Raw genomic sequence first — 26,823 nt, forward strand, 5'->3', positions numbered from 1 at the left:
ATTCAATATCTCTGATTTTCCGCAACACTTGATACCAATCTAACTTGCTTTATATCCTTCCTTTTATATCATTAGCTTCGTTCCCTCATCCAATTGGTACGTAGTAGAAAATTCGTACACATTAGCCCCGTGTTGTCCGTTGTAATTCTCCAGAAAGGAAATTGTAGGCCAGATGCTATTAAAAGACTACATGACTACAAGACAAGACGGATTTACCTATATAAATTTCATTAGTGCATTAATTTTGTGTACAATTTAGGTCCCGATAGGTACAACATCTCATAAAAGCAATCATTTATCAATTGCGCATTTCAGAGGTTCGATAGGAAGGGATGGGAAAGAGACGAGACAGGCAATGAGCACTCGGTTCCGCAGTATTTTAATCACACACAAGGGCCAGCAAGCATTATGTCAATGTGGATTTCCTCTTCTTTAAACAAGACCATCTTTCCCTTCTCTCATAGTACGGGGTACATGCTGAAAGGCGATGAGAGGGTAGAAGATTGATAGCATCTTGTGGCTGTCTGTTCATGACAAAGAGAACAAGAAAAGGAGGAGGGCATAAGACAGAGCAAACAACCCCTTTTAGAACCTCCCTCGTTTCCCAACGTCTCTGGATTTATTCATGTAGAAAAAATAATCACACATGTCATTGTCAAGCCATTTGTCATAGCAGTACACTTCATTTTTAACAAGGGGAATTAACAAAAGTGAAGTCAACTCCATGAACCAGGAATCAATGTCAGGAGTCAGTACATACATGCAGCGGCAATGAGTATAATTTCAAAAGCACACACTCATTGACAATAATAGAGTTAGAGCTATTATATATAACTATTATATATAAGTATTTTTATGTAACTGAGCATCTGAGGCCTATCCAAGAATTTCATAAATTTCATGGAGACATTGTTTCAGAGGATGAAAGATAGCATATAACAACCGTTTTTGCCATTCTGTTGACCAATCAAAGCAAACCAATCAATCAATTAATATATCCTCTTAACGGAAACCATAGGCAGGGAAGATCATCCTATGCCTCGTTTGCGGGTCGAGGGAGAGGTGCTGGTACGGCGAGCTACCTGGGTCATAGTACATCCCTTCGATGTGGCCGTCCGAACGACGGATGGAGATGTAGTAGAAGCCAGATATCGTGAGACCTTGGCGCGAGTGAGATGGGGTAATGAAGCAACGTTCTGGAGGTGGAGGAGGGTCAATGCATAGTCATGGCAATATCTATACAAGATTTGACAAAAGATGGGGGGAGGCAAATGGATTAAAGCTAACCTTTCCAACGCATTAATATCCATCCCTTAGCCAACTTCTCCGTCACCCATTTCTTGCTCACAAGGTTCTTCACAATCTCGATGTAAGACAGGTACTTGAATGGTTCCAACTCGCGCCAGTATCGGCTATCGACCTCTACATTTGCTTTAAAATTCTTCGTCTCCAGTGAATGCGTGTTGAAATCGATGATTTCGCCCTCCAGAAAAGTGGTAATGTGAGTCCCTTGGCTGTTCGAAGTTTTATCGGGAATATTATATGCCTCCATTGTTCCAGACAGTGTCATCGTATTATAATCAACATGATGTATCGTCACCTTGACCGGCCAATGTTCATGGCTGCTGCTGCTGCTGTTGATATGACTCGACGCACCAGTGGAATCGCCGTTTCCGAACTCGTACAAGCCATCCAAGCCGGAACTGCGGCCTTCTGAACTTGTGTGTACATTACGTCGACCAAGTTCGCCTCCACTAACAATAACAGGATCCAGGTCTTGATGGGACCTAGGTCTCTGATGGGGATTTATGCCTAAGCGGTCACACTGATTTGTAGCATGCTGTGAGCCTTCAAATACCATCCCTGGCCGTAACCATGAAGAGTCTGAAGGTCCGACTATCGAACAAGTGTCAAGGATGAAGTCATCCTCGTTGCGACGCAGATATTCATATTGAACGAAATTGCCTGCAGTGGTAACCTGCACACGCTCATTGTATGAGTTGGAGAATCGAATCCTGTCTAGATATTTTATCGTTTCTTCGAGACGGTCAACCGGTCGGTCTTCAGAATATGCATCTCGAAGCTCAGAGGCACTAATGGTTCTGGGTATATCGCCACGATTTACAGCGGAATGACTGCTGGGAGGCAGTGTGGATAAGCTAGTATTCATGGTGGGAGCAGTAACCGGGGGTTGCCACTCTCTTTCTTCTGAGACATGGCCACTACGTTCGCGGTCAAGTATAAAGGTCTGTAAAGCACGGGTTCGGGAAGAGAATCGCGGGTGGTGCCGAACAGATTGAAGCAACGTAGCCGTAGCCAGATCACTCCGACCATATCGCGACGGCTCGCCCAATTCTCCATCTGGATTTGCGGTCCATAGACGGGGAGATCTAGTCGAACCTTCCCGCCTTTGTCCCGGAGATCTCGAAGATGTACGTCTAGCCCTTTGTAGCCTACCGTCCCACCTATCCTGGATTGGATCAGGAGGGTCTACACTGGGATCTTCCTCAGCTTCGTAATCCGATCCTTGCGCCCAGGCATATATAGAAGTTGACGAGCGAGAGCGGGTTTCGTAGTTGGCAGCACCGTTAAAGACGTCTCGTTGGGGCCGAACAATGGGAATGCGACTGCTTACACCAACGGCCGCAGGCGGCCTTGGATGATAACTTGGATCCATATTACTATTCAACTCATCTTCCAATGGCTGTAGCTGGTGTCTGCGGCTTCGAACACGGCCTGGGGATGAATCGAGGGAGGACGGCATGTGCGTACGCAGAAAGCTAACGCTATTGTCATTCACGTCGTCTTCGGGGACATTCATGAGGGTGGCTGCAAATTCTGGGACCGGACGAAAGATCACCTCAAGTTGTTGAAGATAACGGAGGGAGGAGGCTAGAGATGGAGAGCTGGGTGAATGTAGAGATTGCTGTTCCTCTGATGGGCAGATATGAGAGACGACAGTTATCTGCGAAATGTTTATACGACAGCATGTCAAGGTGGGGAGAAGTTAAATATTCTATTGTCAGTGGGAGGCGGGAGGATTGACGTTTTAGATCGACTGCACTAGCCGCCTTGTTACAGAAGGCAAATAAGAACTATTAACGACTCAATATAGAACAGACCAAAAGCATGCAGATATTGAGGAGAGGGGATGTCTCACGACGATGGCAGAGAGGGAGGATGTGATGATATCGAAGAAGAGATGTCAGCGGGTGGCATTGTTGGTTGGGATTAAATATTTATTAACTATCAAAGCAGTGAATATAATCGGGCAGACTAATGCACAGAAAGCCAGGAAAGGAGCAACAGAAGCCGAGATGTTTAACTAATAAGAAGTATGCATTTCCGCAACGATATAACACGGAAAAAAAAAAGAAAAAAATCCCGAATAATAGCAAGAGGAGGGGAATGGTTACAACAACAGCCGCCGATCACAATGTGGGAAGTTGGACAAGGGCCCATCTCAAGACAGGGATGAAACCGGATGAAATACACAGAGACACAAAAGAACCATCTTCTCCTCTGCCTCATTCTGAGTATGTGGCGCTTAAATGCATATATATATCCACACCCCTTGTCCGATCCCTTGAACACCATATTATATCTCAATCTTGCGCCAAAGCGCCTGGGTTAGGCGACATGACGCGGGTAACTATAGTTATACAGATAAATATCCCCCGCGTTGGACCCTTACTGCACGCTCATTTTTCTTCGCCCCAGGGTATTTGGTTGATTTATCGTCAACCACCAATAAATATTATTTAAACTAAATAAGTAGCACCATAGCTCCTTGAGAACGATAACTGGTAACTTTCCCATCTATCTATCTATCTAAATATTGTGCCGACGCAACTAGGGGCGAAAACAAATGTTCCCCAGCCCCCCCGTTGAAAATCAAACATCACAAAACAACCGCGCAAAATAAGTCAAAATACTTAAACCAAACTTTTCATCAATAATCGTAACCATTCATAATGCAGGAAGTTTCTCTCGGCTAACGGGATAAGGGAGAAAACCTGTCGGAGAAACATCTGATTAGATCCAGCTCGCGTGTGTCTTGATATCACGTGAAAGACTATCGCGTGACCAAGTAACCTCGCTTTACCAAGTTTTGTTGATAATAAACTACTTCAAGATCTCCTTTAACTAAAATTAACTTCTGCTTAAATAGCTTTATAATAATTTAATAATCTTAGATTAACTAATTAACTATATTTTAACAATTTCATAGCTGGTTTATCTTAAAAGTTTATTAATAATATTATTATATTTAAATCAAGTTTTATTATTTTTTAAAAAATTATAATTATTAATAAACTTTTATAAATAATTTAAACATTTATAAAATATTATTAAAAAGTATAAAATTTTATTAAATAATATATATAACTTTAATAAAATTAAAATTTAAATAATTATTTAAATTTTATATATAATAAAAATATTTAAAAAATATTAACTTGATAAATTTTCAAATAATTAAAGACTTAATATTAATTATAATAATTAAATAATAGATAAAATTAAATTTAGATAATTTATAAAAATATTTATTTTAACTGTAAATATTTAAAAAATTATTTTATTTAAAAATTTAATTAAACTTTATATAAAAAATAATAATAATTTTATATATTATTTAATTTATTATATTTATTATAGCTTTTAAATATAAATATTTACTATTTTAAAATAATTATATAAAAATTTAATTAAATAATAAATATAATTTAAATTAAATATTATTAATTTTTTTTAAATATATATTCTATTATTAAAAAGATTTTATATCTTAAATTATTTTAAAATAACTTTTAATTTATTTTTATATTTTAAATTTTTAAAAAATCTTTATCAGCTATAGAAATAAATAAATAAAATTATATAAAGTTTTTTAAAATATATAAAAAAAAAGTTCAAATTTTTAGTACTTGTGAGTATAAGATTATTTACCTCTTTAATTATAAAAAAGTAAAAATATATAAAACTTAAAAGACTAATTCAAGATGAAGATTTTACAAGAGAAGAAGCTCAAAGCTCAAAGCTTTACTATTTTCTCTAATTTATCTGTTGGACATATGAGAATCTTCTGTTTTACAATCATGATTTCATATCTCACAAAGATATAATAACTGCAGAACTATTAAACATACAAGAAGAAAATGTTCAAATTCTAGTATAAATTTAATTTTTAATGAAAATTTCTCTTTAGTTGTTGGTAATTACAATTAAAACCAAAATTCTTTATATGTTAAATTTAGTGTTCGACTCAGTTTGAGTGTCTGACTCAGTTGAGAATTATATTATCTTGCTCAACTAGCTACTAGTTTTTAATTAAATTCTTTTCATCTTTTACTTCAAATAATTAAATATATTTAAGAATTCACAATTAAAAATTTTAATTCAGTTATCTAAAATTTGCAACTCTGCTGACAAAACTCTCTACGAAGTGTAAAAAGATGTTACTATTGACATGAATCAGCGTATCATGCTCATTACTGAGCTAAAACACCGACTGCTTTGAAGTAATATTTTGGAAATGATGCAAAAGGACAATCATAATATTAATAACCAAACACTCCATCTCGACGCAGAAAAGAACAAAAGAAATCCATGACTACATCATACACACACAAACAATACAGAAAACCTCCCCATCCTGGCCGAATTCCGTTTGCACCTTAAAAAAGCCCGACCCAAATCCCGCATATATCCCATATATAACTCTAATACAACCAGAGATGGACCAAGCTCCGAGATCGAAGGAAGGAGAACCGGGTGGGGAATAACAAAGGAAAAGAAAAGTTGAAAATGTCAGGTAGCTTCAAAAATGGGCATGGCCGTTTAGTGCTACGAATCCGTTAGTTAATGGGGATTTTGATCCAGCATCTGCGTTTGGAGTGCCCGATCTTATCCCATTTGGCAATTGAGACTTCATGTCGGTCGTTTCAGCATCAGGCTCAGGGTCAACATGCATTCGCAAGGTTTGAATATCAAGCCCGTGAAAATGAGGTATGTGAGGAACCAGATCCATAAAATCGGAATACTACAAGTGCATTTTAGCACAGAGAAACCACGTAAGGATACATTGGAGGTATTACCTTGACCCAAAAAATATGCTCCATGGCAAAGTACTTAGGTCGAGTTTCGATAACCTTCCGCTTAACATCTTCGTAACTACTCGTCAAGGGATTGAGTTCGCCTTCCTCTACTAGGATACGGCGGGTTACCCTCCAGAGATTGCTCCTCTGGGTAGGAGTGGCCGGTCGCTTTTCCCAACTTGGATCTGTGTCAATGGGGTTAGTGTCTCCACTGGCGCGCCTAATGGTAAATGGAGCAGGATTGACATACATTGCGAAAGCTGAAGATCATTAGTGGCAAGAAGGGGTGCGATCAGATAGTTGGGAATCCATCTTTCATCCTTCGCCTCGGGGTCGCAACAGGGATCGATTTGTTGCGTAGTTGCTGTTACAACTGGCATGAACTTTTTAAGCCAGGCATGGCTTTTAGAAATGGGGTCATTGCAGCCAACAAAATTTGCCGCAGCACGAAGTCGGTTTGGAAGAGCATCCCGACGCCGCTGCTCCTGCTCCTCCTGTTCCTTCCGCAACCTCGCAAGACGAAGTCGTTCCTGTTCTAACCGCTTCTGGCGCTCTTCCTCCGCTTGTCGGAGTCGACGGAGCTCCAGCTCTTGTCTTTTTCGCTCCTCTTCTTCAGCCTTCTCGCGAGCAAGACGGGCCGCTGTTTCTGCGGCTTCCCTCGCCTCCTCCGCTTCCCTCGACTCTTTGGCCGCCTGAGCTTCGCGAAGCTCCTTCTCCTGTTTTTCACGCTCAGCTTGGGAAGCGATACGTTTTTCTTCCGCTTCCTGTGCTTCTCTACCTTTCTTGGCTTCCCTGGCTTCCCTGGCTTCCTTTTCTTCGGCCTCCTGAGCATCTTTAACGTGTCTGGCTTCTGGGGCAGCGCGATCGACATCCTCCATTGGAATGTCGCATATATCAGACTCGTTTTTCCTCTGCTCTTGCTTAATCGTAGACAGTGCCAGATTAGACTTTGATGTACCCAAGGACTCCATCTCGTTTTGATTGTCAGTAGTGCGAATTCCATCTGTGCTTGGCTTCGGGGCATTACTACTTCTCCGCCGCCCTTGGGTTTTCGACGGCCGTCCCGGTAACTCTAGAGTTTTCTTTGCCGTACTATTGGAGGATGAAAGGTCGTTCTCCTCTGATCGGACGCGTCTCCGCTTCTTTAGAGTATCACGAGAATCTTCATCCTTGCGTTGGCGGCCACGAGCCTGGGGTGGTTCTGGGGAAACACTGCTTCGAGAACGCTTCAATGAGCCAGCCTTTTTGGTAGGCTTGGCGTCGCTATTTGTGTGCTCAGCAGGCAGTTTAGCCGTTTCATCGCGACCAGAGTGAGAGTCAGACGATATCAAACTCTCTCTCCGCTTCACGCGGTCAGGTGGCCGACCAGCAATGAGACGCCGACGTTTAATAGGCTCTTCTCCGGTCTGTGAAGGGGTGGAGTCCTTTAGCTTTTTCCGGTCTAGCTGTGTCTCTTGATCGGATCCGACTGCAGACTGGTCACGGTAGTTGCCTATTTCTTTATTTGATGCCTTTGCTCGGTTGCCGATAGATGAGGCTCGTTTTTCTTTTCCGTGACTGGCACCCTCGGGCCTTTTCTTCTCCTTTACGCTATCTTTTTCCCGAGGCGAGTGATTGATTTGGCAATTCTGGTCCGAAGTTCTAGCAGCTTTTTGTTGTGACGAAGGTCCCGGGGAGGGTGACTCTCGTTGAGCATGTTTTTTCACATCTACATTTTTATCACGAGACCTTCGAGGAGATTTGGTATCGAGTTTCCGGGTTCTGCGAGTTTTCACATGTTTATCATAGGCCTGCTTTAAGAGCTCATATTCCTTTTCCCAATGATCTCCTCTGCGTTCCCGGGACAACTCATAGTACGTACGACCACGGCGATCAAGGCGTGTAGGGTCGAAGCCTCGTTGATCTAATAGAAGTTGAATAACAGCGATATTGCCTCTGCCAATTGCAGCTAACATAGGAGTATTGTAGCCCGGCTTATTGTGATTGCCAGTTTGTAGTGGTTCAGGATCCGGGTCCGGGTCACCCATTCCTAGTAAAATGCCTAAGACTTCGTCATGGCCGCCTTTTGCAGCAGCAATCAGCGACTCGGGATCAGCTTTTTGCCCCACGTTAAGTATATTCGCCACACCGGCCATATCACCTTTGGCAGCGAAATCTCGGAGATTTTCAGGTGTTGCCTTCGTCCACAACAAATCGTTTCTTGTTGCTTCACTCCTCACAGTTCTTCGACGAGCTCCGAGACCAACAGGAGGAGGACTTCGCTGGCAGTGTACTGGCGGGGAATCACGAGGACTAGCTGCGGATGCACCCCGAGATGACGGTTCTCTGACTGAAGAAGTGGCACGAGCAGATTGGTCCGCAGATTTTCGTCTTCGCTGCCCCTTGGCCTTGGCCTCCGCGATTATTTTTCGCATCTCTTCATAGTTCTCATTATCAGATGGAACAAGGTCGTATGGCTCGTCACCCTCAGCATTACCAAGGCGAGGATTGGCGCCCGCATCCAAAAGTAATTTCACCACGTCCAAGTGACCATTTTCCACAGCATCAATGAGCGGAGTATCTCGGTCGATATTTCTTGTGTCGATTTCGCATCCAGCTTCAATGAGGAATCTAACAATTTCCACGCAGCCTTCAAGGGCTGCGATCTGAAGTGGTGTGTTCCCCGCATTATCAGAGATGTTTAGATCCTCGGGACGTTCAGCGTGGCGTGCTTTCGCAGCCTCGACTTCTTGCATTGCACAAGCCCTGGCAAGTCTCGTCCGGCCATTTTGATCTCGCTGTTTTTTTGCTTGCATCTGTTTTGCGGGAGACATAGCAGATTGTTCACCAGTGGCTGACTTGCGCGGACGAGCAGATGGTAAGGGAGATCCGCTAGCGGAGGACGAAACAGAGTCTCTATCCTCTGATATTTGGCGGCGTGATCCCGTTGCAAGTGTAGGTGGTGGTCGTCTTCTTTTCTTAGTATCAATAGATGGCTGCGATCCAGATGTAACTCTATGGTGGGAACGATAGGCTGGTGATGTGGAACGATGGTTAGATATATGTCGTGAATGAGATATGTTTGATGCTTCGTCCGGATGTTTGTTATGGGATGAATCCGATCTATGTTGACGGTCGCGATGGCGACGGGTCTCTCCTTCCCCCGTTCGAACCACGCCCTCGCTTGACCAACGCTTTGTCGAGGGCCGACTTTTGTTAGTTTCAGCATCACCAGATTGTGGGTGTGGTGAACCGCGTATGGCAGAAGCGCTCCCTAAATCTTCTGCCTGGGTTTGTTTCGTCTCCTGTGTGGGAGATGAAACCCGTGAGATCCGTCCACTAACATCGCGAGATTCGGTGGGTCCATCGTCCGCGTTATCATTTTCCACCCGCTGTCGCTTTCGAGGTTTCGCACCTTCAGATGACGACGCGATTCCTGAATCTCTATCGTCTTCAGTTCTCCCAGGACTCCTATCGCGTTTATGTTGAATAAATCGCCTCTTTTTCTCTGGAGATAGCTCTTCTCGTCCCGACTGAATTATGGTTTCCGCCTCTGAATCCGCCTTTATACTAACTCTATCTTCATTGCCATTACCACCATCGTTCTCCCGCTCCGCCCTGTGCTTTTCATGTAGAGAAGGAGCCTGCGATGGAACGTTGTTCACTGTAAGCTCTGGGGTAGGTTTCACGTGTTGATCGGTGTCACCATTAGTGGGAGAAGCAGTTGGCAAAGACAGCACTGCATCAGCATCAGCATCATTCATAGCGGCTGCAGTCAGGATCTTTGGCCTCTCTGCTTCATCGTTAGTAGCCGTAGCTGCTGATTGTGAGAGATGTCCGCCGATCGAGCCAGACTCGATCACAGCTTCTAGGAGGAGCCCAAGGCAGAACCGCGACGGCGCGATTGTATATCTAGCTACAAAGCTGCCGGGAGAATATGTAGCTTCTGGTGGTTCGCGTTGGATGATACGGGGTTGGGTAGCAGTAAAGGTTTGATGGTTGGGGTTGTCGTTGGGATGATTCACTTGAACATCGGGCGCAAGAACGTTCAAGTTCTCAAAGGGAAGGGCGGTAAACCCATCCTGGCGCTAGTACTATTTTGGCTTTCTGCCACTTCGCAGCAAACCTTGGGAACTGTTGCCTGGTTGAATTCCCGCCGTGAGATTCGATGATATTTACCGAGGATAATTACCTGCAATATGAGGTTGTGATGTTGATTATGTGTATTTTTAGGGGAGTTGTTTACATTTATCAATTGTGAGTATCGTATGTTAATGGGGGAGCACTGTATATAATATTCCTCTTCTAAGACGAGCCTTGATTTGTTGCGAAATCGCATGGTCGTTGAAGTGCTGGGAGATGAGGATTTACAGTTGAACGTGGTTTTAGAGCTGAGATCCCTTTTTTATACTCAGAACCACCTCATCTAAAATACAACGCAGTCTACATACTCTGCACATAGCTACAACACAATATTGCTGATGCATTTCTATTCAACCTCACCGATCGACGCCATGGTTAGGGTATGTGAGGAAACTATGATGAGGGTTAGTTAAGGATAAGAACCTGACATATGCAATATATATGCAATATCACTACCATCAAGAGCAATATAGAGATGCACAATGAATGAGATATGTGTGGGATATGAACCGGTGGATGGGTTTTGTAGGAGTCTTAAGGATAGCATTTTTGTTGGATTGTCAATGGGCATATCCACTCATCACGTGCACTGAGATTGGCCCCAAACGTTTAAAACCTCGCAGAAGGTTTTTTCCCCGGCGAATTTCAAAACCTCGAACGTCCGATGCTCTCTACAGAGTACGGGGTAATTATGTAGATATGGTTACTGCACCTACACCACATTACTCCCCGACCCCGATAAAATATAGGGAAAAGTAAGAGCATTGCTACGGTGCCCTCTCTTGACCATATTATCATTATCAATACGCTCTAAAATCGAAGCGGAACGGGGTTAGCATCTCAAACTTCGTAGAATGCCCACTCAAAAGATACAGCATTCTTGAAGGCCTGGGTAACCTGCAAGATCTACCTCTATTACAAGGAACGCGGTTACCGGATGGGATTGCATGAGTCGACTGCGAAGATCCTGCCTGGAGCGGCGATGAGGTACTTCCAGTGGATGTTTTCATACTTGCAGACAGTAGATGCGATAAACTTCATTCGAAGCTATTTTTTGATCACGGCCTGCACTGTAAGAATCCATCCATTCCATGTATCCATAACAACGTCTATTGAATGAATGATTGATCAATGTGTAGATTCTGCTTGCGAACAGCGTCCCTTTTGTTCGCAATCGTTTCGTGACATATGGCCCACGGGCCACAACGCCAGAACCGATCAAAGCTTCCACCAAAGGAGCTCAAAATGACTCCAAGCTGTCGAAACAGCCCACCCGTGGATGGGGAGTGTCTTGTCTTGACTATATAGCATCGTGGCAAGTACCACATAGCTTTTTCACTCACTTTTACGTAGCATCGGTATTATCGTCGGTTCTATGGGGAGCTCAAATCTACTTCAGAGGCCCGCTGTTTCGAGCTGTATCTTCACGGGTTAGAGAACAAAACATTCAAAAGTCCATGACACGCAACCAAGTAGTTCTGTGCTGGACGCTACTTTTGATCCAAGGTGTCCGTCGACTGTGCGAATGCATTTCAACGGCAAAACTGTCCCGATCGAAAATGTGGTTCCCACATTGGGTTGTTGGGCTGTCATTTTATGTCGCAATGGGGTTGGCTATTTGGGTTGAAGGAATACGTATGTGCAATTTACCCTAACCTTGTTTCGCCCTCCAAAATCGTCCACTGAAAACTGGCATATCTAGCTGCGATCCATTCTTCTGGCAACTTACTAAATGAAGTGCGATATTGTGCACCATCATTAAAGACACTCGCTTTCCTTCCAGTTTTTACTATTGCATCCGGTATCCAGCATGATTGCCATATGTACCTAGCTTCGTTGAAGAAGTACACTCTTCCGTCTCACCCAGCTTTCCTCGCCGTCGTATCTCCGCATTATACAGCCGAGTGCGCCATCTATCTATCGCTCGTTTTTTTGGCTGCGCCAAAAGGATCTCTTGTCAACAAGACGGTATTGTCGGGACTGGTTTTCGTTCTTGTGAATTTAGGTGTCTCTGCTGCCAATACCAAGGAGTGGTATATGAGAAAGTTTGGTCAAGAAAGCGTGCAGCATCGGTGGAGAATGATACCACGTCTATATTAGAATTTCTATTGTGGAAGCCTCAAACCTTCTTCTGGTCATGTCGGCTGCAGTATCATGAGATTTTCTAGAGTCTTTCCTTGCTGCTTGCAAACGCCAATAAAAGTAACTCATTGGATAGTAACCATGATCAGCAACCAGCCTCTGCGTCAAATTTAATTATTAGAACCGAAGCTCGTCGTTGCTGCCTATCATCTAGGCCCAAGGAATTTCATAGTATTCCCCAGCTTCGAGACCTTGAGCACATCCCGATATGTTAGGCTTATTCTAGTCTCCCTCTCGTAACTGCCTGCTGCAAACGCATCTTTATCCCCAAGTAATTCCCAGTTACAAACAGCTTCCGAGCTCAAATCAGCATCCCCTTTTCGCTCCTCAATCCCATGCAAGAAATCAGTGTATAGTTTCCCAGTCGTTATCAACAAACTTCTTCTTTCTTGCAATATTCTAAACCGGTATGGCGTTGTTTCTTGGGCTTCTGCTCCAATTCCTTCTCCCGCTTGGCCTGTGTTTGCGCGATCTGCGATTTTCTCACTCATCTCCAGTACAATCGGTGCCCCCAAACTCACCGTCGCGACAACGGGGTAATATGCAGCACCGTCCTCATGAGGCATGATTCCTTGTCCCGATTTATACTCATTAATCAGTACATGGTTAGGTGCGTGGTGCGGTGAATCCCGAAATATCCCAAGAGCCGTAATTCGGGAAATGATGGGAGAAACCAGCCAAGTTGGGAGGGGGGAGGCGAGAAGAGTGTTGGATTTGGTCAATGCGGATGGCCAGGTCTGAAGGCGTCTCCGGGAAAGCTGTGTCCAGCGTGGAACGGGAACAGATAGTATCTTAATAGTTGTTAGCCTGTAGTTTCTTTTTATGATCCATATGTCTCCCTTGATGAAGGGAATCAGAGGAAAACAACCAGGGTATATATTCTCTTAATGGGGCGATCCGTTAACCCTCTTATTGATCCCAGAACTTCCTCCTTCGGTTGAAGCATCTCTGTTCACCTCATTCTAACTATTAAATTCCAACTTAAACTACAGGTAAACAAATATGAGAATTTTACCTTCTGAAGCAACCTATCCTCTTCATCCTGCGTTATAAACCCGGGAATATAATAGGCACTTTCAGGAATTGACATGATTCGCGCATCTTTGAGCTGAAGGGGAGGTCTGACCTCCTCCTTTGTCTCCTCAACAGTTCCAACGTGTTCATCGTGTTCCATCTCTATGCGATGTCCATAACCTTAACTAGGAGCAAGGAGTCGTCTTGCCGTCGATCCACCTGGGAGACAGAAATTTGAAATTGGGATTTGGAGCAAGCCACAGAAAAACAACAGTAGTTTCAAGAATTCAAAAGGCTTGATTTACTGCTGCTAGTGAAGGACTCCAGTTTGCATCTCGGAGCAAATTGAAAATTTGAGCTTGGTGCTGATAAAAAAAAAATTAATGAATGAGCGACATTGAGCTTCAAGCTGATAAATATTGAACCTTGGATATAAATAAATAATGCATGGGTGCTTCTCAAACCCTACAACTCTTTGGAACATCATATTTTCCAACTTGCTCCAACTCATCATAAACCAAACCTAACCTCAACGTTATTTTTCTGGTCTCTTCACGACTACGCCGGTATTTCCCCCTCTTTCCCTAATTCGAGACTCTCAGACACTCCAGGTAACTTTGGGATAAACAACCTTTTTGCACTCAACTCAATTGCCATGGGAAAGAACAGCGCCAAAGGAAAAGGTAAAGGCAAGGCGAAAGACAGTTCAGATGGTAATGAGGGTGCAAAAGGGAAAGGAGGCGTAAAACCTGCAAATTCGATCAATGTTCGACATATTCTCGTAAGTGTCTGATACTCTTCGTGTTTGCTCTTCTTGCTCGGCTTCAATATCTCTTGCTTGACTGTGATTTAAGAATACCCGTTTGTGTTTGCTTCTTCACTTGATATTGGATTGGAAGTAGCTCTCTATCGTCTTTACATGATTGCCATTCTACGCATGTGTGTTTCCATGGATGATATGCGCAAGAATATTATTCCTTTTCATATTGTACGAACCTGAACTAACTGGCCATTGCTGGGGGAAAAAGTGTGAAAAACACTCGAAGAAAGAGGAAGCGCTAGAGAAGCTGAGAAATGGGGCAAAGTTTGATGAGGTTGCAAGGGAATTTTCTGAAGATAAAGCTAGGCAAGGTTTGTTGAATTTATTTCGCTATATGTTTGATGACACTGGCATTCGTACTACGTCCCTTACCCTTAATATACGATTGATACCAAACAACCTGAGCTCAAATGTGAGAAAGTTATCAACTGGGACCATTATATCCCTAGGTTTCGCACACGCTCACATCCTTCCACCCAAGGGCTTCTCAACTCCACTCTTTTATCCTCAAAAGGGGGTTGGAATTGAATAAGGGCCAAAGGGAGGAATTCAAATGGAACTCACTGCCTTGTTTCGTATATTACATGTTCTTTTCACCCAAGTAGAGAAGCAAAGAGTACTATATCTTTTATAAACTACCCCTTTCCTGACATAATCCAAAAATATAGGGGGATCGCTTGGCTGGAAAATACGAGGTAGCCTTGATGCCTCATTTGAAAAAGCAGCATACGACCTCGAGCCCAGTACGACCGGGAATCCAAAATGGACGGAGGTGAAAACGGGATTTGGATACCATATCATTATGGTGGAAGGGAGGAAGTGATTGGCAAATGAACGTGGAGGATTGAAGATTGGAGTTGGTTGGAAACGTATTTCCCGTTCTTTTCGATCTACGCCCGGAACAACACATATCTGGTTATTGCTATGTATTGGATTGGATATATGTCTCTCTCTGCGTTGTCAGTTGATCATTATTTTCTCTTTTCTAACCATTAATGATGGCATAAGGCAGCATTCGACATTGTTTTTTTTTATTTTTATTTTTATTTTTATTTTTTTTAACAAAGCATCATGTCAGTGCAAAGATGTTAAGGACATAAGAGATTCTCTTTTGACGATTTACTTGGAGAGAGACTTATCTTCCGCTAATATTTATGCTTGGTCGAATAGTTTAGCTGTGTTGGATGGAGGAAATTTGAATTGAAGGGCATAGTTAGGGATTCCAGTTACTACTGCTTATCAGTGATCCCCTTCCAATAGCTAGTTATATGAATTCAGCCCTGGATTTGGGCTAGCATATGTTCTCCTGTAAAAACAATATTCCTCCAGGTTCCCATATCAATCAATCCCAACCTTGGAAGCAATCTATACAGATCAAAATAACAGGGGCGAAAATTTCATTAGGCTAGCAAACATCGATCGTTTGGAACCTTGGAGGTGATACGGTACCATAATCGGCTTCGCATATAAGCTGTTCGTTCAATATCTATCTAGAATTTTTAACTTTAATCGGAACCCTGCAAACCCCGGTGCACTGACAGCGGGAATGAAAGGAAAACGGAGATACCGGATTAACAGGCAGACTTCCCCAACCCTGTATCAGGTCCCTTTTTAAGCTTATTCTATGGGTCCATCCATCACCGTAATGGTACTCGGGTTTCGGGGCTAGTAGAGGAAATTTCTGGGCGGACAAGGAAGATAGTTAGTTACGCCCCACACATTATGTCAAAAATCCATGGTGCCCATTGACTTTAGTACCTTAGAATTCACTGATATCAGTTTGGGAGAAATTTGTTTCTTCATGGAACCTGGGAGTGGGACTGATAAATATTGTGCTGGTAAAGTTCCCGACAACATGACCTGGTTGGATAGGAATATGATGATTTTTCATTCAAGAATCCTAAAAAAGGTATTTTAAAGCCGCTGGCATGAAATAATTATGATTGGAAAATAAAATCATCACCGCCCATGAATGCGGGTTTTGGGCCATAGACCAATGGATCATCTACCCTCAAAAAAATGGTAACCCAAAACCCCCGGGCTTTTCATGCCAAACATTTGACAGGAAGTCTTCCACTGCAGTAAATTCGTGACCCGGGAAGAGTTGATTTAGCTCATCTGATGAGTCCCATGCGCCTTTTGTACTGCTTAGAAGGAAGGAATCCAATGGAAACGGCTTTGAGAAGTACCCTCGCCTGATCCTTAAGAGACTGCGTGGTGAACTGCGTTCAAGCCCCACGATATCTTTAGGTCTTCGGCTTCGAGATCTTCGACTTTTACTTTGTCGACAGTGAAAGGTCGCCCTAAGAGATTCATATTAACAAAATTCGAAAATATGCGACGCTCGGCAACAAGGCTATTCTAACCTCAAACTTTCCTGCCGATCTCAATGAGTTGCGAGAACGTGACTCTGTTGCCTCTAATACCGCCAGCTGTAGGCCACTTGCCATCGTAATCAACTGATCGAGCAACGATTGCGGCAAGGTCCGCGACAGTGGTTAGAGTCATCATAACAGCGGCTTCGTAGCCTTCCACAACGATGGCACGCCTGTTCTCAAAGTCGAAGACGCTCTGCAGCGGGTCGACATACTTAGCCGTCTTGTGAGGGAAGGCTAGGTAGTCAAAGAACAAACCAGGTTGAAGTAAGATGTACTCGAGTTTCTAATCAAAAATTCAGTTGCTGTTGGCTGGAAGTATTGAAAGATCATAGTGATTTTGATGCAGATTCTCACGTTTCCTTTTGCATTTACTTCTTTTAGGTACTGCCTGATTCTTTCTTTTCCCTGCCACCAGGCCATGTCAACCGTCCCCTCACTAGTCAATTGGGTAAGCTATGGAGCTAATGTGTTGCATTGATTGCGGGTAAGATCACCTCCCATACTCGCTCGGTACAAAGCGTTTTACACCAGCGCTAATAGCCGCATCGATGAGGTTCCTCTGAGACCTCTGGTCGGGATCCGAGAGAATCTGGACGAAGGACAAGAGGGTGTGGATCCCGCAAAGGGCCTCAACCAATGCAGCCTTATCATCGTAGTCTACCGTTTGCCAACTAACTAATCCTGGGTGTGATGGCTGTCGTCGAAGGCTCCTAAGGGAGATATTAGTGTTGAAATTGCACATGGATGTAAAAGTTCCAAATGTTTCCCTCACCTTCCTGCTTAATATGGTTATATCATGCTTTTTGGACGCTATGAGAATATCAACAATCTCTCGGGAAATCTCTGCAAAGTAAATTAGTCTTGATAGGCGATTGCATAACATAAGTGGGATTAATCCCACGCCCAGAACTGCCAGCTACAGCGATTTTAACCATTGTAAAGCTGTAATACCTGGGTTCAACAAATTGATACGATGTTCGGAAGCGTAGTTTTTGAGATAATTTATCCATGACACAATACAAAACCAACTTCCGTATTAAATATATTCGTCTCTAACTCATGAGTTCCAGTGGGAGGTCTTTTCCCAAGTGAAAATATCGAATCCGGGACATCAAGCTCGCTATCCACTTATCCTCGACCGCGGAGCAGTTCTTGGTCCATGATGGGCCGTATGGTTTCAACATCCCAGTGGATTGGAACAATGACCAACGTATCCATGGATTAACTAATTGACTGCGTTCGTTTGTGGCATTCTCCAAGAACTTCCTTCGGTTAACCTGCACAGGTTATACTCCCCACTCTGCAGTTGGTCCACCCTGGAAAGCCGTGAGACAGGATTCTTAACTCGTAGTTAGCTATCCTGGCAAGGTTAGAGCCACTCCTACTCCCCCAAGCCTGTTAACTCCGCGACTGACAAAGGCCGCACGCCTTTCTCCGCCGCGGCGGAAGGAAACGCTAGATTATGTAACTAACGGAGGAATAGATAAATACCTAGTGGTGGGTCGGTGCGTCGAGATCCACGGAGCAACTTTTCGTTCGGATTTTAACCAACAAACTTGCTTTAGCAGGGCATCTGTGCTGGCAAAACTCCCGCAAGACAACAAAATGTCAGTAATAATCCCACGTGGTCTTTCCTCCGCGGCGGGACCAACCTCCACGCTGCTCAACAGGCGAGAAGAGTCCGTGAAGGCACTCAGAGTTGCTGGGAGTGCAAGCGACGGAAGATCCGATGCACCTTTGCAGCGCCTACAGGAACTGTCTGTGACGGGTGCAGGAGTCGTCGAACCCTATGTATTAGCCAGGAGGTCCATTATGAGGCGGCGCTTGAGAGTAAAAATGTTGATAGGCTCAACCGGATGGAATCTCTCGTAGATCGATTCATCAAGCGTGGCGGGACTGAAGTGCCAGACACGCTGCGTCCCGGATCAATCGAATCTGCACGAGTTGGTAAATTCATCAGTAAGAAACCTCTTTGCAAGTGTGCAGATAGTATAGTTAAGTAGCTGCTCGTCCAACATGGGAAGATGAAAAATTCTAGGCCTGATGGATGTGGAACCGAATCCGATTCTCCCTGCCCCACTCCGATCACAGTCCCTCCCCGGGGTACTGAGAGCCCTTTGGCTGACAGTCATGACGAGCTGTCTGTCTCGCTTCTAGCAGTTTGGCCCAATCAGCATGATCTCAATCTAATACTAAGCGTTTTTGATCGATGTTTCGGTATTATTCCACGGCATAGTATGCATGCCGTACTCTAGATTCCTTTCCCGACAACGCTTATCTCCGCAAGCCGTATTGCGGATGCCTCTGCTTGGATCCCATCCGGTCCTCGTAGCAAGGAGGCTTCTAATTCTTGGCTCTTTTTTACAGGGCATTCCGCCGTCCTCGGCGGGGAAACTCGCTGGCCTAACATCGGACCACCAGGATATCATGAATCGTGTGGTCCGAACCGCTTCTAGGCTTGTAACAAATGATGATGAACTTGTCACTTCACTCGACGGTATCGAGTGTGTTATGATTGCAAGCATGTACTAAAATAATGCTGGCAATCTTCGCCATGCATGGCTGACAAACCGCAGAGCCGTGGTTGTTGCGCAGATGATGGGGTTAGATACAGGGAATACCTTGTCGAGCATAATTCTCGAGCCGGAAACTCAGGATCGTATCGATCCTGACTACATGTGGTTTCGCATAGTCTCCACAGACAGGTATCTGTCGTTGATGCTGGGCCTGCCACAGGGTTCATCCGAAAATGTCTTCGCGAGTCAGAAGGTCCTACAAAATTGCATGGCTGTGGAGTGCCTGGAGCGCTTAGAGTCCGTTGCAGCTGGGATTATCCTACAGCGTAATGTTGGCGAGCAAATTGATCTTGCGACAATACACAGAGTGGACAAAATGCTTCAGGAGGCTGCCGCCCTAATGCCACCACGGTGGTGGCCGATGACTTCCAATGGTCCTGTAAGCGATGATGCCCAGGCATTCGAAGAGTCAATCCGCCTTACAAGCCATTTAACATATCGTCATCTCTTCGTACGGCTACACTTGCCATACATGTTGTTGTCCTCTTCCACCGAACAGCGTTATGATTACAGCAGGATGACTGCTGCGAATGCCGTCGTGCGATAGTCGCCCAGTTCGTGGCATTCCGAGGAGCGAATTTATCGACGGCTTATTGTCGCGGTCTCGACTTTGTTGCTTTTATTGCTAGCACGACGCTGTGCATTGCGCATATGGAAGCTCATAGGCAGCACCAATTCGGCTACGGCAAAGATGTCACCGTTTTCCAATCTCTCCAACATCAGCGACTGAGCGACCGCGGACTTCTCGAACGCACACTTGAAATCATGGAAAAAATGGCTCAAATGAATCACGATGTCGTCGCTCAAAAGGTATCCACTATCCTCCAGTCCCTCCTCGCTATCGAGAATAATTCTGCCAGTGGAGCCTGCTACCGTACAACTGCCTCCCTGGAGCTTTATAAGGAGCCTCAGAGTTTTGGAGCTAAGGATGACAATCTCAATGAACTGCATGTCAATATACCGTACTTCGGAACCATCAAGTTCGAACACAGCCCCACCATTTCTATGATCGAACAGACAAAATCTCTCCCCGAAGGGTGATTTCGAAACGTGTCCATGCCGCAAACAACTGATACTGGTCATGTTTTTTGTGAACCAGTCCTACCACTGATGCGTGAGCATCATAGAGGCCATCAGAATGATTTGACATCCATATCCCGCTTAGCTGGCTATCAAATTAGCACCGCCCAGCCTGCCAATACTGATTGGCAAAGTGTTCCGTCGTCCTTTGGGCCACCAGATCCCTTTCAGCAGTCTGGAACAGCAAATTGGGACCACAGCTTTTCGTACCCCGAAACCAGCGGCGAACAAGAACCTCACCTTCTTGTGCCAGGCTTAGCAGCAGATGTGAACGATTGGCCTTTGCAGGGAGTAGAAATAGCTTTATTTAGTAGTTTCACAAAAGTTTGAAAGATTCAACTGAAGCTGCTCTTTGCTTTTCTTTTTCAAAAGTTTTGGTCGTGGTAGTATGTGATGACATCATTGTTTAGTCCGTATGATGATCCGGAAATTGTCATTTGGCTCGAGTTTGGTGAGCTTGGTCTGGCTTTTCAACTATACTATTAATAGCTTTTTGCCAGACATTTACGCCCAGACTGTTTCGCTTTTGCATTAGCATTAAACATGATTTTTTTTTTCCCTTCTTGTAACAAAATCCATGTTAGCATGCCGCCTACTGCTCCAGTCACGGCCAGATGTTGTCACAGCCTTGTACATGTTACCACTTCCAATTCGATGTGGCGCGACCTTAATTAACTCCGACTTTATCATCCAAGTAGTCCGAAAATTATCTCGAGCTCCAGAGGTGCGATGTGGGAGAGCGGGGAAGCTGAATCTGGAAGTGTGTTGGTGCTTATATGGCAGAGGTTGGGTTATCTCATTTCCTGGGAAATTTTCCAAAATGTTGATTGTGAGCACCACAGGGCCCCTGGAAAGTCGATTATGTCTGTCTAGCTTTTCCAGATACCTAGAAATGGTCTCAAACCAAGGATGAAATAAGCATGAATATTGAAAATATTTCCGGAATCACGTCATCTCCAGCCAAAAGATTTGATACTCTAAGCGCATGTGGGGAGTAAAAATTTTTGCATCCGTCTAGCTTCTCAGCCAAACATGAAACAGAGAACTATCCAACGGTTATGATAATAATTTGCTCATTTCCATTATTGATGCCACTAATGTGGACGGCAAGGGAGGGACGGACCGAGCACTATATATAGCCTCTAGCCCGCGACAGAGAACCCACGTTGTTTCCAAAAATAAAAATAAAAAACAATAAAATAATAAAATTATATATATATATTTGGAAGTTTGCTGGATGGTTAATTGCCGAGCAATATCGTGAGTGGCGCTAAGAAGCGGGCGGTGAAGAGATATGAAGAATGATGACAAGACTGGTCATGACTCACTCTCTTGTGTTATCTGCTAGGAGAGGAGGTGTCAAAACATATATGCCCTCAAGCAACAAGTAAAACCTAGATAGGGATGAATTTGTCAGCTGTTTCTGGCCCGGTCCCATCAATATTGATGCACTTGTTGATACACAGAGAAATGATGGTGAGAGGGCTGGGCGATTTTGGGGTAACTAAGTGGAAGTGTAGTTAACTAACTCAACTAACCTGTTGTCAACTGCGCATTTGCGGAATAAGAAAGTAATCAGAGACTAGATGAGTAATCCATCTCATCTCCAAAGGAAGCTGAATTTTATGCTTCAACCATATATGGTGCAGATTCTCTTACCTGGCAAAACGACACTGTGAGATATACGGATCCAAAAAATAATAAGGCTGCGCTTGGCGGAGGATAAGGCAAGCAGACTTGATCTTGAAAAATGATATTCAACCGGTATCGTACTGTACCGTAACTACCGTAGCGAGGAGGCAGCGTGTCTGCTCGGAATGATTCTCGGCCAATCGCGGAGAGGGGCATGCAGCGATACAGCTGATACGGCTGTGGATCTCTGCTATTAGTGGGGGTGTTGTTACTCTGACATGTTCCCTCTAATATTAAATAATAACAAAAAAACCAATCCAAATGGGGGGATTGTTAGTGTCACACAATAATGGCATCTCGTGTTTGGCCCTTTGAAGGCGGATCAGAGGCAAGACATCCCACTTTAACTGCATTAGGAAAAGGGATGTTGTCCATGGATGTTCTCTTTTTGCTTCTTCTGGTCCGGCACTTCCAGGTCCAATCCAACTGACCTATGGAAGGCTGGGGATTTTCAGCATGGGAATGGCGTCAATTCTAAGACCAGAAAGCTGTGGAATGTTTCAACGGAGAGGTTCCGTAGAGAAAATGGGACGTTGGGTGAGATAACTTACCTTCTGCCCAGGAACTAAGCCACGATGTTCGCGTCCGTTGGTTTGTGTGTGAGAGAGCTGTGAGGGTGACAAATGTGTTTTCAGACTGTGTCCTGCTGTTTTCATGCACTTCTAATTCAATGAGAGCGCTTGTCTAGTGCTTCTTCCATCTACCCGGTTATCTGCACCACTATCATCATCGCCTTTGAATCCGTTGTAGCCTTCTGTCGTGCCACTGCAACGCGAAGCAAAAATGAGGAAAGAAAAAAGCAAAATTTCTTGTTACGTGGGGCGGAAACAAACGTGCAAGTCCATACTTGCCTCTGCAAAATGAAATCCGCTCGGGCTATCAGAAGAAAGGTCTGTACCTAGGTGCTCCGTGTATTTGGCTCGTCAATCATCATACGGCTTAAATTCGAAAGACGTCCCTTCCGGGGACCTGTTCGTGAATCTTATTTCTCATACAGCGCATAAACCATCATAGGATTAAAGGGTTTACCCTCCTGGTTATTTGTTTTTTCATTTCCTGGGTTCAATTCTGTTTCTTTTTCTTGCCGGGAAACAAAATGACCAGCATGCATGTCGACATGGATTGGGTTTGGATGTTTATAACCAGGAGGTCGCATAAAAGTTGCGCTCTCCAAGCCAATTCTGATGACATTTGCGCAGATGCAGCCTGCCCATTGGTAGGTTGTTTGAAATCCCCTTGCTAGTCGTCAGGCAGGAGGCTGTTTTGAGCTTATGCTTAAGAAAAGCAGAAAAGAGGCCATGTAACCACCTGGCAGCAAGGTTTCTGTAAACCAATTGTTACAATATCACTGATCGATCGTAATAATTCCAGTCAGCTTCCTACTGGCGTATTGGATTCTGGTTCATGGAATTGATGGTTATGCTTTGTTGAGCTGATGAGAGTGTTTGGCGCGTGCACGATCCGCGGGTAGATAACTACCTGGTAGTACACTGATGCTTTGGTAAACAGGTCATTCCGATCTGCCAGGTAGGACTCCAAGATAAAGGCTGATAATCTGCTTGTGTCCTGCAAATACCGCTGTCATTTGGAGGAGGCATGGCCGCATCGAGAAACGGGTGCTCGCCATGCAGGACAGGGATTGTAGTAAAAAGTGAGGGAAATTGAGATTATTATTGCTCTTGTGACGCTTGCCGACTTCCAAAGTTGACTTGATGGTTATTCCCCCTTCTTGCTCCCTAAAACCAGTGAAATTTTGATAAAGACTTTGGTAACTGGCTGGTCGGCCAGCCTTTCGTCAAGGATGGTTTCACAGCCTCTGGAGAACTAGTTTGGCAATAGTCGGCATGATTCGCTGTCCCGCCATTCTGGAAATATTCTTCACTTCTCCGCAGATGGCTTCCTCTTGTGTGGAACGTTGGAAGGCTAACTATCAAGGTTCTCTTTTCACACACACCTTTGCGTGATCAAGAAGGCCAGACCCTGGCCAATATTCCCTTGGTCGTTATGTATCTACTGGAATTGCCATGACGATGACTCTCCACGTCAAGGTGTATCATCCTGAGAAGCATTCCGTTATTAAATAGTATTGGAGTTCTGTCTCCCTCTCTCTAATTTGCCTCCACCGGCTTGGACAACATATCAATATATTACGAATTTTGTCGATCATACCATACGTAGATTACCAGGACGTTGGAGACAATGAGGCATGGTAACTCTGGGGACTAGCCGATTGGCCCTGATCCACAATATCCCACCCAGGGTGACCCCCAACTCGATCACAAACCTTACTTAGGTATGAAATCAAACCATCCCCCAGTCAGCTCATATCAGACTGTCTGTGGGAAGCAGACGAGACTTGGAAAGGATGGCAATAAATAATCAAATGTGCATAACGAAAACGATGAGATAAAGTAACACAGCCAAAATAGGGGAACTGACTGATCTACATCTTGACCTCATTTTTGTCTTTCTTGGATCCTCTTGTCGTTTTCCGCCGGTTCTCACTTTTTTTTTTTTTTTTTTTTTTTTTTTTTTTTTTTGGAATAAAAAACAATCCACGTATAGCTATCGTTTGCAATCGATTTCTTATCTTTACCGGTATTTGATTGCACATATCAAGAATGGTTCGCTCTTCTTGCCATACATCACACATGATAACCACCTCTTATAACGACCTGATTGTTATTAGGTTTGCTCCAATTCGCTCTTGTTGTGCTTCTGCTGCCTCATTTTCTCTGATCTCACCGGCAGATTGTCGTTTTTCTTTTCTTTTCTTGTTTAGAACTGTCAAATCCGGCAAAGCTCCAATCAATGCCTATACCATCACCTAGGGCGTGCATTTGACGTGTACGACATGGACATATTCCGACTCTGATGTTCAGTCCTAATTCTTCATCTGCTTGTTCGAATCCAACTTCTCGCTCGCGGGCCCACGCAAGCAACTTCACCCTGCCGCTTCCAGCCGAGTTGGCTCTTCCGACAGGTGAATGTCGCTCTATATTACTCCATCCATCTGTTCCTGACCAGCGCTGCTCGTGTCAAGGATTTCGGCGGAATATGTCCTCCCTAGGCTCTACTTGCGAATGCGGCCATCAAGCATGTTACCATGCACCAGGGAACAGGGTGAGCAGTTTTCTGGTTCAGCAGCCCGTCTCACCACCAGTGCTACCGACGAAGATGGCTCTGCTAGAGCGGATCTGTCGGCTAGAGGAGCAGCACAGACATGATCGTAGGCTTTGGGAAGAGGAATTGAAAGAGGAAAGACGCGCACGCCGCGAGGATACTAGGGTTCTAAGGGAGGCTATGCATTCGTTTTATAAGTTTATGGAGGGGGAGGTGCCACGCAAGTTTGCCGCTGTTGATGATAAAACTGACAGCTTGTTGGATCATGTGTCGAGGTTGGAGGAGAGGATTACCATAGTTGATGATTCAACTATGGCTTTAGAGAACCGGGTTTCGGATCTTGAAATTGATGAGGATGAGGATGGCGATAATAGTTGCAGTGATGAGAGTCATAGTGGTGAGATGGAAACCGAAGAATCGAACGAGCACGGACAAAGGGGTGATGAAAATCCGAACCCTGTTCGGGCCATGCGAAAATCGTCAGAGAGGGATCCTGTTCCTATCAAGAAGGGAACAACCTGCCCCAAACTAAACAGTACGTCTCAGTTCGAGAATGGTTGCCCTTACAGAACTTCCATGGCACCTCCAGCCGGTGTAGAATTCCACCCAGCTAGTCTCTCCATACCGACTAGCTCAAAATCACCAAGAAAGGCCGATATTAGGCCTTCAAGCCCTACCGCGATATCCACTTCCCCCCTAGATCTTGTTGAGACCTATTCCGCTGCTACCGGCGCCCACACATATGTCCACAAACTAACATCATCCCCACCGCGCGATTTTGTCTCTCCGCTCCCCCCCAAGCCAGAAACTCCAACATGTAAACCCATGTTCCACGGGACCGTCCATTCTGAAATGGTTCCTCTCGTTAAATCACCGATTTCCCAATCATCTTCTGCCAAACACAACGAAGACTTCAGTGCCTCAGAGAGTCAGCAACAATGCTGTGTGGTATATCCTGAGGACACCAACCAGTTTTCTGGGCCATACTGTGAATTGCCGAATTCCGTGTTGATGAAACGAAAATTCGAAGCCGGGGGGCGCCAGCAAACCGAGATGGAGAGAGGCTTAGAGAGGAGGGACCGGCCAAAGTTCATCCCAATACCGCCGCCACTATCACTGTAAGGCTCAGACCTTGAAGCCTGAATCAGATTTCTGCAATGGAATATTCCATCATAAGTCCTTTGAGAGCAATCACAGCTGAGATGTGAATGATACGGTCTGTTCAACTCTCGCATTATCAAGCAACCTTTATCGCTTGATTGTGGCCCTCAGTCCTTCACTCCAGAGTAAAAAACGACAGATGCCAATCAATCAATACTCTAATGTAGGAGTCGACTAATCACAATGCACATCTGCTTCCCTTTTCAAACCCATCTCTCAAGTGTTGCGAACTCTGAAGCGATTACGGTGATTTGTGTTGTCGGGAACAACGAAAATCTATCTATTCACAGATAACCATATTCTCATCGAATCACGTGAAATTTGTCCGGGTACCTACCACCCTTGCATCCGGAATGTATCTTCCGCCATTTCCCCCTCCTGTCACACTCCGCCCCGCTCTCCTCCTACCTCCGAGCCAGCTCACCTCCACACATCACCATCTCCCCTGAAAGATATGTCGACATGCTAGGTATCCGTGGGATCTCTCTCCCCCTGGAAGCAGTGTGTACCTTGAAATGAATATTACCCCCCTTTTATCTTCTTCTCATGTCAAATGCAGATCTTGAGAGATCATATCTACAAAACACCATCTATGGAACTCAAGGACACGTCTT

At 44.5% G+C, this 26,823-nt stretch overlaps 7 protein-coding genes across 7 annotated transcripts; 3 read left to right on the forward strand and 4 right to left on the reverse strand.

The window, feature by feature from the left end:
- Positions 1–1,002: 1,002 nt before the first annotated feature.
- PADG_01428 (uncharacterized protein) lies at positions 1,003–2,821 on the reverse strand (the record flags this gene model as incomplete). Its single annotated transcript, XM_010758607.1, has 2 exons — positions 1,003–1,196; positions 1,288–2,821. 2 exons carry the CDS (start codon positions 2,819–2,821, stop codon positions 1,003–1,005), a joined length of 1,728 nt encoding a protein of 575 aa, XP_010756909.1.
- A 3,003-nt stretch (positions 2,822–5,824) lies between these two features.
- On the reverse strand, positions 5,825–10,419 carry PADG_01429 (uncharacterized protein; the record flags this gene model as incomplete). The annotated part of the gene is made up of 4 exons (XM_010758608.1): positions 5,825–6,046; positions 6,102–6,286; positions 6,352–10,168; positions 10,273–10,419. 4 exons carry the CDS (start codon positions 10,417–10,419, stop codon positions 5,825–5,827), a joined length of 4,371 nt encoding a protein of 1,456 aa, XP_010756910.1.
- Positions 10,420–12,511: 2,092 nt separating this feature from the next.
- Positions 12,512–13,539, reverse strand: PADG_01431 (uncharacterized protein; the record flags this gene model as incomplete). Its single annotated transcript, XM_010759147.1, has 2 exons — positions 12,512–13,156; positions 13,381–13,539. 2 exons carry the CDS (start codon positions 13,537–13,539, stop codon positions 12,512–12,514), a joined length of 804 nt encoding a protein of 267 aa, XP_010757449.1.
- A 495-nt stretch (positions 13,540–14,034) lies between these two features.
- On the forward strand, positions 14,035–15,022 carry PADG_01432 (peptidyl-prolyl cis-trans isomerase pin4; the record flags this gene model as incomplete). The annotated part of the gene is made up of 3 exons (XM_010759148.1): positions 14,035–14,160; positions 14,408–14,510; positions 14,868–15,022. 3 exons carry the CDS (start codon positions 14,035–14,037, stop codon positions 15,020–15,022), a joined length of 384 nt encoding a protein of 127 aa, XP_010757450.1.
- A 1,379-nt stretch (positions 15,023–16,401) lies between these two features.
- PADG_01433 (uncharacterized protein) lies at positions 16,402–17,587 on the reverse strand (the record flags this gene model as incomplete). The annotated part of the gene is made up of 6 exons (XM_010758609.1): positions 16,402–16,502; positions 16,626–16,860; positions 16,932–17,013; positions 17,072–17,271; positions 17,350–17,420; positions 17,479–17,587. The coding sequence occupies 6 exons, from the start codon at positions 17,585–17,587 to the stop codon at positions 16,402–16,404; spliced, it is 798 nt and encodes a 265-aa protein (XP_010756911.1).
- Positions 17,588–18,182: 595 nt separating this feature from the next.
- PADG_01434 (uncharacterized protein) lies at positions 18,183–20,563 on the forward strand (the record flags this gene model as incomplete). The annotated part of the gene is made up of 7 exons (XM_010758610.1): positions 18,183–18,334; positions 18,376–18,536; positions 18,616–18,717; positions 18,775–19,102; positions 19,154–19,604; positions 19,667–20,190; positions 20,281–20,563. The coding sequence occupies 7 exons, from the start codon at positions 18,183–18,185 to the stop codon at positions 20,561–20,563; spliced, it is 2,001 nt and encodes a 666-aa protein (XP_010756912.1).
- A 4,236-nt stretch (positions 20,564–24,799) lies between these two features.
- On the forward strand, positions 24,800–26,170 carry PADG_01435 (uncharacterized protein; the record flags this gene model as incomplete). Its single annotated transcript, XM_010758611.1, has 1 exon — positions 24,800–26,170. One exon carries the CDS (start codon positions 24,800–24,802, stop codon positions 26,168–26,170), a length of 1,371 nt encoding a protein of 456 aa, XP_010756913.1.
- Between the last annotated feature and the right edge of the window lie 653 nt (positions 26,171–26,823).

The sequence above is a fragment of the Paracoccidioides brasiliensis genome (genome assembly GCF_000150735.1).
Source record: "Paracoccidioides brasiliensis Pb18 unplaced genomic scaffold supercont2.2, whole genome shotgun sequence".
NCBI lineage: Eukaryota > Fungi > Ascomycota > Eurotiomycetes > Onygenales > Ajellomycetaceae > Paracoccidioides > Paracoccidioides brasiliensis.